At 42.4% G+C, this 12,465-nt stretch overlaps 1 protein-coding gene across 2 annotated transcripts in view; it reads left to right on the top strand.

The window, feature by feature from the left end:
• Nucleotides 1-11,388, top strand: part of brpf3a (bromodomain and PHD finger containing, 3a) — a 13,920-nt gene extending 2,532 nt beyond the window's left edge. Inside the window, exons 2-13 of one of the 2 annotated variants that reach the window (XM_061727358.1) lie at nucleotides 1-1,319; nucleotides 1,531-1,687; nucleotides 4,146-4,277; nucleotides 5,346-5,474; nucleotides 5,581-5,893; nucleotides 5,989-6,336; nucleotides 7,080-7,619; nucleotides 7,692-7,809; nucleotides 8,986-9,068; nucleotides 9,247-9,344; nucleotides 9,431-9,585; nucleotides 9,679-11,388. The exon at nucleotides 1-1,319 is cut by the window's left edge and continues 207 nt beyond it. In XM_061727358.1, coding sequence (XP_061583342.1) covers nucleotides 1-1,319; nucleotides 1,531-1,687; nucleotides 4,146-4,277; nucleotides 5,346-5,474; nucleotides 5,581-5,893; nucleotides 5,989-6,336; nucleotides 7,080-7,619; nucleotides 7,692-7,809; nucleotides 8,986-9,068; nucleotides 9,247-9,344; nucleotides 9,431-9,585; nucleotides 9,679-9,862 — 3,576 coding nt within the window. In that variant the 3' untranslated portion in view covers nucleotides 9,863-11,388. Of the gene's footprint in view, nucleotides 1,320-1,530; nucleotides 1,688-4,145; nucleotides 4,278-5,345; nucleotides 5,475-5,580; nucleotides 5,894-5,988; nucleotides 6,337-7,079; nucleotides 7,810-8,985; nucleotides 9,069-9,246; nucleotides 9,345-9,430; nucleotides 9,586-9,678 lie in introns of those variants that run through there. The other variant, XM_061727357.1, reaches the window with a different exon arrangement.
• The last annotated feature ends 1,077 nt before the right edge of the window (nucleotides 11,389-12,465 follow it).

Genomic DNA, 12,465 nt, shown 5'->3' with positions numbered 1-12,465 from the left:
GTGGAAGTTGACCTAGATGGAAGGCTCCACCGAATTAACATCACAGATCCTCTGCCAGTCATCACAGAGGATGAGATGATGGCTCAGGACATTGCTGAGTGCAACAGCAACAAGGAGAACAGCGAGCAAACGCAGAGTAAAAGCAAATCATGGAGAAAACCTCCAAACAGTAAAAGCAGGAAGAGCAGTAAGAATACATCTCACCAGAACCAGCGGTCTGGCTTGCATCAGCACACAGGATCTAATTATTCCTCCCAGCACCCATCCAACCAAAGCCCTCTTCCTGAGCCCACTTTCCATGTGCTGAGTTCAGTTTCCCCTCCAGAGGCGCCTCCTCTCCCACCAGCTTACTATCGTTTCATAGAAAAGTCTGTGGAGGAGCAGGACAACGTGGCTGAGTACGACATGGACGAGGAGGACCTGGCCTGGTTGGAGATGGTAAACCAAAAGAGAGTGTCTGATGGCCATGCCTCCGTCTCCCCCGACACCTTTGAACTTCTGATCGACCGCCTGGAAAGGGAGTCCATCTTGGAGTCCCGCAGCCAGGCTCTGTCCCAGAGCGCTGTTGACGAGGATGCCTTCTGTTGCGTTTGCTTGGATGATGAATGTCTTAACAGTAATGTCATCCTGTTCTGTGACATCTGCAACTTGGCCGTCCACCAGGAGTGCTACGGTGTTCCCTACGTACCTGAAGGCCAGTGGCTGTGCCGCTGCTGCCTGCAGTCCCCCTCCCGCCCCGTTGACTGTGTGCTCTGTCCCAACCGAGGTGGTGCCTTTAAACAGACAAGTGATGGACGTTGGGCCCATGTTGTCTGTGCCATATGGATCCCAGAAGTGTGCTTCGCTAACACGGTCTTCTTGGAGCCTGTTGAAGGGGTTAAGAACATCCCTCCTGCTCGGTGGAAGCTTACTTGTTACCTGTGTAAGCAGAAGGGCAGGGGTGCTTCCATTCAGTGCCACAAAGCAAACTGTTACAGAGCTTTTCATGTCACCTGTGCCCAGAAGGCTGGATTGTTTATGAAGATTGACCCTGTAAGAGAGACGGGTGTTAATGGCACCACCTTCTCTGTGAAGAAGACCGCTTTCTGTGAGCATCACTCACCTGTTGGTTCTCGGCGAGATGGGTCTGGAGATGAATCGGTGGAAGGCAGACTGGTGGGGGGGAGGGGGAATCGGGGTCAGCGATCATACACTCAAAGCCCCCCCTCATCGCCAAACAAGAAAGCAGCCAAAGGCCAGAAAAAGAAGAATACAAAAGGCTCTGGATCACGCCGATCAAATATTCCCGTCCTGCTTGTGCCTCAGATCCCCTCTCACAGGTGGGACATTTGCTTACTAGCCTCACTTGGTTTATTTTTGTTTACGCTGCCTTAAATGCTCTTTAATAATTCTCATTTTAATTCCAGTGCATCATATTTTTTTTAAACATTCATTGATATCTTAAATGATTTTGCTTTAAGCCAACATGTAGCAGTGTTGTCACTGTTCCTTGCTGGTTTTGAATTTTGGTTGTTTGATTCTTTACTACAGGTTAAACACGATCTGCACGGGAGTTGAAGTCCAGAGGAAGAATCAGTTCATGCAGAGGCTTCATAATTACTGGTTACTGAAACGACAGTCAAGAAATGGCATGCCTTTAATACGCCGACTTCATTCCCATATGCAGACTCATAAGACTGCAGAGCAGGTGAGCACCGCTGCCATGAGCATTAATCAATACACAAAGTAGTTATCCAACTCGATAGTACCTGATGAGTTGGCATAATAGAGAATGTTTGAAATATACTAACTACCGTATTTTCCGCACTATAAGGCGCACCTAAAAGCCTTCAATTTTTTCAAAAGCTGACCATGCGCCTTATAATCCGGTGCGCCTTATATATGGATCAATATTGAGCCGCAACAGGTCTCGCAACTACGGTAAGCAGCCGCCAGGCCCGGACTGGCCATAGGGAGAACCGGGAGTATTCCCGATGCGCCGGTCTAGGATTGGCCTGCTGGCCTGCCGCCTGCGTCTGCGAAATTTTAATAATATGTCAAGATCACAATAATCTTCCAATTTAGAACTAAAATATTAAAGAACTAACACAAATAAAATACACTTCAATTAAATACTTAGTTTTTTTTTTTTTTTTGTAATTTATTTTCCCAAGCCACTCGGAGCCGCAGTATAAGGATGAAAGAGCTGCATGCGGCCTCGGAGCCGCGGGTTGCCGACCCTTGGTCTAATGGATACATAACGTAACCCCAGCCTCTACTGTAGCGCCTTATAATGCAGTGCGCCTTATAGTGCGGAAAATACGGTACAGATATATATGTATGTGTGTATGTGTGTGTGTGTGTGTGTGTATATATATATATATATATATATATATATATATATATATATTAGTTTTTATGAAAATCTGAGTCAAATCAATGGAATCCAACTACTTCATTCCTTCATTTTTATCCTCGTATATCAAATTAAAGCATTAAATAAGCAGAGATATCCCACTGTGCAATAGTAAAGTAAGATAAAGTGGGTACAGAAACTATTCAGACCCCTTTTAAATTTTCCCTCTTTTTTTCATTGCAGCCTTTTGCTAAAATCCAAAAAGTTCATTTTATTTCTCATTAATGTACACTTAGCACCCATCTTGACTGAAAAAAACAGAAATGTATACATTTTTGCAAATTTATTAAAAAAGAAAAACAGAAATATCACATGGTCGTAAGTATTCAGATCCTTTGCTGTGACACTCATATTTAACTCACATGCTGTCCATTTCTTCTGATCCTCCTTGAGATGGTTCTGCTCCTTCATTGGAATCCAGATGCGTTTAATTAAACTGATTAGACTTGATTAGGAAAAGCACACACCTGTCTCTATAAGACCTTACAGCTCCCAGTGCATGTCAGAGCAAATGAGAATCATGAGGTTGAAGGAACTGCCCAATAAGCTCAAAGACAGAATTGGGTCAAAGCACAGATCTGGCCAAGGTTACAGAAGAATCTCTGCAGCACTCAAGGTTCATAAGAGCACAGTGGCCTCCATAATCCTTAGATAGAAGAAGATTGGGACGACCAGAACTCTTCCTAGACCCGGCCGTCCAGACTGAGCAATGGTGGGAGAAGAGCCTTGGTGAGAGAGGTAAAGAAGAACCCAAAGATCACTGTGGCTGAGCTCCAGAGATGCAGTAGAGAGATGGGAGAAAGTTCCACAAGGTCAACTGTCACTACAGCCCTCCATCACTCAGGATTTTACGGCAGAGCGGCCCGACAGAAGCCTTTCCTCAGTGCAAGACGTGTGAAAGCCTGCAAAGTTTGCCAAAAAACACATGAATGACTCCCAGACTATGAGAAATAAGATTCTCTGGCCTGATGAGACCACGATTGAACTTTTTGGCATTCATTCTAAGCAATATGTGTGGACAAAAGCAGGCACTGCTCATCACCGGCCCAATACAATCCCAACAGTGAAACATGGTGGTGGCAGCATCATGCTATGGGGGTGTTTTTCAGCTGCAGGGACAGGACGACTGGTGGAAATTGAAGGAAAAATAAATGCGGCCAAGTAAAGAGAGATCCTGGCAGAAAACATCTTCCAGAGTGCTCAGGACCTCAGACTGGGCCAAAGCTTCACCTTCCAACAAGACAATGACCCTAAGCAGCTAAAATAACAAAGGAGTGGCTTCGTAACAACTCTGGGACCATTCTTGGCTGGCCCAGCCAGAACCCTGACCTAAACCTAATTGAGCATCTCTGGAGAGATTTGAAAATGACTGTCCACCAACATTCACCATCCAACCTGTTCAGAAGCTTTGGCTTTGTTACTACAGGTTTTAGACAGGTGACTCAACAGAAGATTGTGACTGAATAAAAGTTATATCAACGCAGAGCATATTTTGTAACCCTTTTACCCTTTCTCTGAGCCTACGCCCAAGACATATAACAACACCTATAGTGACCCCAACACCAGTGCACAGGTATGAAAGACTATGTTGGTGTAGATGACTTGCATCTATCTGTAGGCTCTTAAGCATTGTAACAAGAACCAGACCCCAAGCTTTCCAATTGCCCCATCACATAAAGGTCTCAATGAATATTGGTTGTGTATTTTACAACTGAATCTGGAATCTTTGTGCCTTTACTTTGTTTTTCAGCAGGAGCCAGATGAAAAGCTAAGTGCTGCAAGAGAAGAACTTCGATACTGGCAAAAGTTGAGGCAAGACCTTGAAAGAGCCCGGCTTTTGGTGGAACTCATCCGCAAAAGAGAGAGGCTGAAGAGAGAAGAGGTATGTCAAAAAGGTCTGAGGCATGAGATGAGACAGTTAAAGTTATTCTATGCAACTTCCTAGAGCTAGCAAGATTTGAAAGTGGCGATCCTCTAAGCCCCGCCCCCACCCACGAGCGCTCCGTCCAAAGCCACGCCCCCACAAACACGAACGCGCATACGATTATTAAATATTTTGGACAGCACATTTACAGCAAAACTACCCCATGTCTCATTCACCTGTAAGCGAGGTCGGTTTTAGGGGGGGCAGGGGGGGGCTGTGCCCACCCAAACGTGCTTCCTGCCCACTGGCGTCTCCATCCCGGAGAGCGCCGGTGCGGCTGGCGGAGCTGCAGGCTCTAGAGCCACGGCTACGGCGTACCCTACGGCGTAGCTGTGGCAACAGAGCCTGCACGGTGCCGTGCACCGGCGCTCTCCGCTCTCGCCGTGATGGAGACGCCTCCATCCCCACGGACCCCATACAGTTTCCGAGCCGGAGCTGCTGCGGCTCTTCACGGCTGCGGCGGCTCTTCGTGTCCCCGCGGGCTGCTAGCCCGGTGGAAATAACTACTGGGCTCCGTGGCAGAGGGGAGGGAGGGGGGTTACACTGGGACACTGTGAGCCCAGGAGGACCCGTGGGAAATGGACACGGGTGGCTGGAAGCGAGTGCGCGCATGGGACAGGGCGGGGGGGCGTGGTTTAAAATGAAGGCATCTGATTGGTTCTTTCCCTTCCTGGACCTGGACCAATCCGTATCATTCGGACTGAATGGGCGGGGCTTAGAGGTGCCTCTTTCAAAATTCTTGCTAGCTCTTCCAGATCAGGGAGAATACCTTTAACTGCAATATGTATGCATATATTTTAATACACGTGGTAATTCAAAAGCGTTGGACCATAAACTGTTGTAAAGTGCTTAATGCTCATGCTTCAGTTTGAAGTTCCCCAAATGAAGTTTCTCAAGTGTAAATATTTGCTGAATATCACAGAAAGAGCTGTGATTTTTGGCTCTGACAAACAAACAAAACTAAAACTGTAGAGTGATGTTGATTTTCCTTTGCCCTCCCGGGTATCTTCATTTTATCAAACCCAGATGAAAATCCAGCAGGCTGCCCTTGAGTTAAAGTTGACTCCTGCATTGGTGCTTCTCCGATTCACTTTGGACCAACTGCAAGAGAAGGACACGGCCAAAATATTCTCTCAGCCTGTCAATCTATCAGAGGTTGGTGCACTTAAAAAGCAAGCTTCATAAAAAACACATCATTAATGAACATTGTGGTGGCTAGACAATGACTCATCTGACGTTCTTATTCTCCTGATTAATTGAGGTCCCAGATTACCTGGAGTTCATATCCCAACCCATGGACTTCTCCACCATGCGCACTAAATTGGAGGGACACGCTTACTGCTCTGTTGCAGACCTAGAGAAGGACTTCAACCTCATGATCTCTAACTGCCTCAAGTATAACTCCAAGGATACAATGTTCCACAAAGCAGCCTTACAACTGCGGGAGGTGGGGGGAGCCGTTCTCCGACATGCCCACAGACAGTATCAGAGCATTGGCCTGGATCCCAGCTCTGGCATGCATCTGCCAGAGGGTCCAAACAAACACGGCTTCTACCACTGCACATGGGATGATGGTGAGTTGAAACCGGGGAGCTCAGTGTCTTTGTCTGATCATGACCCACATGCCTTATCTGCTCATTTGCCCCCTCCCCTTTCTGGCTCTCTTCAGTCGACTCTCTCTTGGATCCGGAGAACAGACTGCACCTAACCACAGATGAGCAGATCAAGGCCTTACTGGATAAACTGGACATGGTCTCATCCATGCGCACCAGTGGCGGGCGCACCAAACGCATTAGGCTGATCCGCAGAGAAATCAACACTCTGAGACAGAAAATGAATCAGCAGCAGCAAACTTCTCAGTCTGTGAATGGGAATGAGGAGAAGGATGAAGGAAATGAAGAGGAGGGCGAGAAGCTGGAGGAGGAAGAAGAAGAAGAAGAAGAAAAGGAGGAGATAAAAAAGAAAAAGGCAAAAGTTGATAGTGGGCCTTTGACTGCATCATCAAACTCTGGGACAGGTAGTTTGTAAGGGTTTTTTTTTTTTTTTTTTTTTTTAATTCTTGATTTCTATTTTAATGCAATTCCCCCATAACAAACAATACTGCCAGATACACTTATTTATCAATGATATAAAACAAAAATGCTGATGGTCTTCATTCAGGAAATGTTTTATTCACTTAAAGGGGACCTATTATGAAAAACAAGTTTTTTCTTGCTTTAACATATATAAAGTGGTCTCCCCTCAGCCTGCCAACTCAGAGAAGGAGGAAATTCTGCAGTGTCTGTACAGCCGCCCGGATGAGCCGTCCAGTGTGATGTGGCTTCTACGAGCCGTTCAGATTCTGCTCCCGTCGTTACGTAACCAAAATGCAATTTGCATCGGGTGGCCTCTGATGCGTGAAACCACGCCCACAACTAACTCCGCCGGCCGGCGCTTCCGCCATTTTTTCGTAGCGATGTATCGCATCATTCAGGCAGCCAATCAGCACAGAGCCTCATTATCATAGCCTCCCCGCCCACTCAGAATCTTGCATAGATAATGAGGTTAGAAATGGTAAAGATAAAGACATGGCTCAGAGGCTGAATTTCTAATATATTTAGCAAAAACTATTAAAAGCTTGTTTTTAAGACATTCAAGGCCTGTTTAAAATAGGTATTAGATTCCATAATAGGTCCCCTTTAATGGATGGCAATTTTTAAAGAATACATTGTTTGATTTGCTTTTTATTGTGCCTCTGATATAAATGTATTTTTGATGCAGATGACTCTCCACCGGTGCTAGAGCTTACCTGCCCAGTATCATCACCCCTGCCAGGTGATGCTCCTCTCGAGCCCCCCGTCTTGGGGATAGTAACTGGGGGGCGACGGTCTCCTGGGCGTTCCTACAAGCGTCAGAGGTCATCCCGCAGCGGAAGCAAAAGCCAAGGTGAAGATGAGGCAGAAGTAGGAGAGACCCCATCTTCACAATCAGAAGCTGTGCATGAAGTTACACCACTGGGAAAACCCCCAACTCTGCCTCTGGTCGGAGTTGGTCGTCGCACTTCTGTCTTGTTTAAGAAAGCTAAAAACGGGGCACGGATGACAAAAAGTAAGACCCCACCACAGCTTAATGGGAAAAGCTCTGAGGGGAAAACCAATGGGTTGGATAGCACTACCACTAGCCCAAGTTCACCGGGTGTGAACAACATCACCACCTTACCTACTTCTCCAAACACCTGTCCTTCCTCACACCACCTGAGGTCCAGAGGCCCCAGCTCGGAAAGTGCCACTGACAAACCTCCTCTCTTACCCACAGAACAAGGTAAGTAGATCACAAACATTTGATGTGCTAGTTAGTTCATATTTTTCATGATTTACTGTGTGGCTTTTCTAGGCCTGACAAATGGAAAACACTCTTCTGCAGACCAGGAAGATGATGACGAGGATGATGAGGATGATGAGGAGGAGGAGGAGGAGGATGAGGATGAGGAGGATGATGACTCAAATCTAACGTGAGTATGGAGTCACAAATGCACAGAGCTTTATACAAAAACTATAGAGATATAGTAAGATACAGTAAGATACTATAAGATACAGCTTATAGTGCAGTTGTTGAAGATAATCCATATTACTCAAGCATTTAAATTAAGTCCAGTTACAAGAGAAATGTGGCGATTTTACTCTTCATACCTGTTGGATTAAGAATGAATGTCTACTGAATGAATGTTAATATGAACTAATGTGGAGGTTTGCTTTAATCAACTGTCACATTTGAATACTTGGTTGAAGACATGGTTCATGAGGTTTACCAACACCCTACAGCTATGGCCAATAGAAACAAAACAAATGCTCTTTCGAGAGAGGGAGAAAACATAGAAAAACAAATGCATTGCACCGACACTGGCAAAGGAAGTACAGTCTCCGTGAACTCTATGAACAGAATTTGGTTGAATTTCAGCATGTGAGAAACTGCCAGCTCTTACAATAACCTGTCAAGAAAAAGTTAAAGTTAAAAGTTAAAACCTTGTATTATAGCGTTACATCAATGACGAAAGACCTGTCTGCATAATACTTGTATGACAGCTGTAACTGACCAGACGGATGAGTTGGGTTTGATCATTGTGAAGCAGCTGTCCTGTTCACAAGGAAGTCGAGTTGTTTTGCATTCACAATACAACAATCATATAAGGCTGAACTTGGCCCATGTTTAAGCAAGCGGCCCATGTACTGAGGCTACAGTCCTCTTGCAGTGGTTAAAGGTTAAAATCCCGGCCTGCGGCCCTTTGCAACAACTTGAATAAAGGCTACTAGATCCACAAAAATATCTTTAAAAAAAAACTGAAGATTTTCTGAATGAAACTTCTCCACATACAGAAAGACAAACAGGCTTCTTCACATATTAGAGGTAAACCTCACAAACCCTCTCCTGAACAGGTTTTTCTTAACTTTAAACAGCAACTTTTAACACGTTTGTGCAGTTGTGGGATTTTTGTGAATCCAGTTTGAACTTTTTTATGAACAAGACTCAAAAATGAGTAGAAGATGAGAGAGAAATGTTAAAAATACTCTTGCTTGAGGCCAGTTGTAATTTTGGTAGAAGTAAATTATATTTTTCTTATTGCCATAAACTGAACCTTGACTGAAAAAAATGACCCACTTCTGCTGCTTCTCTCTCCTCTCATTTGTAGTGTCTCTCCACCCAAACGTAGTAGAGGTAAACCAGCTTTGGCTCAAGTGCCTAGCAATGAGAACGGAGACATCTCTGGGTCAGGTGCGCATCTTAACAAAGAAATATAAATATAGCGACATGTTTATGTCTTTTTTTTATTGTAAGCACAGTATAAGTGTCTGAAAAGGAGAAAAAAAACATGCAGGAATACAGTCTCAGGCTGGGCTTAAATGCTCTCATAAATACATTAATTGAATATATTGGAATATCCTGTTCACAGGAAAGTCTACACTTCTGTCTTTAGATAGTGAGACCAAACTTTCACCACTTGACCTAGTATGGGCCAAATGTAGAGGATATCCTTCCTACCCGGCAATGGTGAGAATATATCTTCAGTTCACAGTTTATGATGAAAGCGTGCCTTGTTGAATGCAGGAGAATGAAATAAATATGCATTGTTACAGATTGTTGATCCAAACATGCCTCAGGAAGGACTCCTCCACAACGGCATCCCTATCCCAGTGCCTCCCGTGGAGGTGCTCAAACTGGGTGAATGGAGGAAAACAGAAGAAGGGGAAAAGCTCTTCTTGGTGCTCTTCTTTGACACCAAAAGAACCTGGTAAGATTCTGACAGGTGGGAGAACATGATGTTGAATTTGAAATCAATTGTGCATTGTCTGAGTAAGTTTGAAAATTGTCTTTTTTTTGTCAGGCAATGGCTTCCTCGCAACAAACTTTTGCCATTAGGTTTGGATGACACTGTAGACAAACTGCGCCTAATGGAAGGAAAGAAACCCAGCGTTCGCAAGTCTGTACACACTGCATATGACCGGGCCATGATGCATTTAAACCATGTGAGAGGAAATCTTAACTTCACCCCCTCCAACTTTATTTAAATTGTATTTGAAAGATTTTATCTGAAACAAGCTGTCTGGTTATATGTATAGAAGCCTCTTCAACACAATTACAATTCTGGGGAAGTGGAGAAACATTACCAAGTTAATAGTTCCCACATGTTTTCTGCATAAAGTTTTTATGCTGAATTTTTAAAGTTGAGTTGGGGAAAAAAGCGTATCAACTTTTTCATATCTTACTTTCTTCATTCATTGGTGTATTTTTTTAAAGGGTTTTACACAACCACTGTATTCTTATGAAGTTTTATTGTAGGCCAAAGTGAGAGTTGAGATATTTTGATTGTATTTTCCACTGAAATGGTGTTTATGAAGTGTGAAAGTCCCACTTTAACACTCGCATCATATCTGGACTAAAGTATAGAAGGTCTGAAATTTAAAGTTTTTCCAACTGAAAAATGTTCTTATAAAAGTCCACGTGCTCTGCATTTATTAAATTATCTGTAATTCTATTTATTATTTAAAGAAAATGCCAAAAATAACCTAACTGTTCCCTCAGGTCCCCTATATTTATAAGCCACTTGAAACCCAGTAGATAAGCTTCTGTCCTCTTTCATCCATTGATACTTGGATTATAAAATAAAACCTCCTCCTGAAGTTTTTTTTGGACACAGTTTAAAGCATGCTCATTGTGAGGAGGCTTTAGTTGTGTTCTTAAAATTAAAATAATACATTTTGTCCACATTGCTCCCAGTTTTTGTTTTGTTTTTTGTGTCCAGCTATGATGTGCAGTTGGTGAGCCTTCAGAGGGTTTTGCCATTTTTATTTTACCATTTGGTAAAACTGTAATATGGAAGCAGCACGTTGAAGTAGCCGGTGTAGCTACATAGTCATTTAAAATATGAAGCCACTGCAGATTTAAGTCTTCTGCAATTTACTAAAATCACTGAAAAACTTGCCTTTGTTTGCAAATCTGGCTTAAAGATTTGAGAAGCACAAACAGTCCAGTAACATAAAATAAATTAAATAAAATAGAATTTAAAGCTTGTAGGATAGATGAAGCTGGAGCTCAGTGTGGTAAAACTTGGTGTGTTTGTGTACAGCCAATACAGATATGTATACAACCTCAGTGTAGTAAAAGTGCATGTGTATAGTTTTGTAAATATGTAAATGTATGTTTATATTCACTTACATGAAGTAATTTAAGGAATGCAAAAATCAAATATAGATTTTAATTTATAATTTGTGGCAGTCAAGAGTGTTATTTAAAAAGTAAAATATTGAAAAGGTTTATGTATGATGCAAAGTACTCTTTGTTATAGTGATGGCATTCACCGACATGTTGATGGAACATTTCCTGTAGAAGTGAGGCACAAGACCGTTACTCTGTAGGCAGCCGTGTCTGCACTCGCCTACGAGTTTCTGTTGGCTTTTATTTTGCCTTTTATTTGGTCCGTTTTTCTTGGTGGCACAGGAGATTTTTGATCTTGTCATTTAAATTGTTCTGCAAGATCTACAGTCTGCCTGAGACAATATTTTCTCACACAAGAATAAAATGCTGTTTGAAACAACTGTATGTGGTGTTTATTTATTTTTACAAGAATTTACACAAGAATTTGCTGCTTTACACATTCCTTTAATTTCACTTATTTCATAGATAAAAATCAATCGATTTAATGGTAAGAATGTTATCTATATGGCTAATATCAATAAAGCTTGTTTTATTTTTCAAAGGCTGTAAACATGGCTGAAAAATTTAACTTCTTTTTATTCTTTGCAAGTTCTTTTTGCTAGTCAGGTATTCAAGTGTTGAGGTCATATTTACAATTTTCCTGCACTTAAATTACAAATCATAGTGCATGTTTTTGACAACATAAGATAAGAGTAATGGAAGGTGTTATAAACTTTTAATCAAATGTGAACTTAATTTCCCCTTTTTGCTATTAGGGTGTGTCAGGGAACAACTTGATAAAACTCTGACCACCCCTGTGGAAACACGAGTGAAAGTTTGACAGTCGAGTTTTTTCATTTTGGTCTTAAGACAGGAGGCGCCACCCAGTGTCAGATCCAGTCTCTTAAGAGACTTTTTTTCCCACACTTGATGTGAAGTCAGTATGAGTCTCAAACTGTGTTTTATTTGGCTGTATGGTATATTGAGTTCCTTCAATAACTGTCACTGCAAAAACCCAAGTAAATATTTATGCCTGGTGATACTGGAAATATTACTGAACAGAATATGTACCTGCAAGTCCAACATGCATTTTCAGGTTTGCACTCTACCAAACTGTGGGCAGTTAAGTGGAAGCCAATCAAAACTGTTTTAATAATACAAAAATAGTTTACCAAACAAAGAATGCAATCACAAAATAAAATAGCAATTAAAGTCAAATCATTATTTTTGAGTGAAGTATTCATTATATAAATTAGGACAACTTGAGATTTCTGCAACCAGGAATTTATTTGTTCATATTACAGACATACTGTTAAGACTTGAAATGACAAGTAATTTCTCAGAAGACATGAGGGTGTGGCTACCGTTTCTAGAGCTTATTTAGAAAACTGTGATTCAAAAAGGCAAATCCTATTAACTCAATCAAGTCGGATGACCAGTAAAAACACACTGCATGAGCTCTGTGCTATCTTAGTTT

Source organism: Cololabis saira, chromosome 8 (assembly GCF_033807715.1).
Source record: "Cololabis saira isolate AMF1-May2022 chromosome 8, fColSai1.1, whole genome shotgun sequence".
NCBI classification, from domain to species: Eukaryota; Metazoa; Chordata; class Actinopteri; order Beloniformes; family Belonidae; genus Cololabis; species Cololabis saira.
Note: the sequence above shows the minus strand (reverse complement) of the source record. Positions and strands in the feature narration are given on the sequence as shown.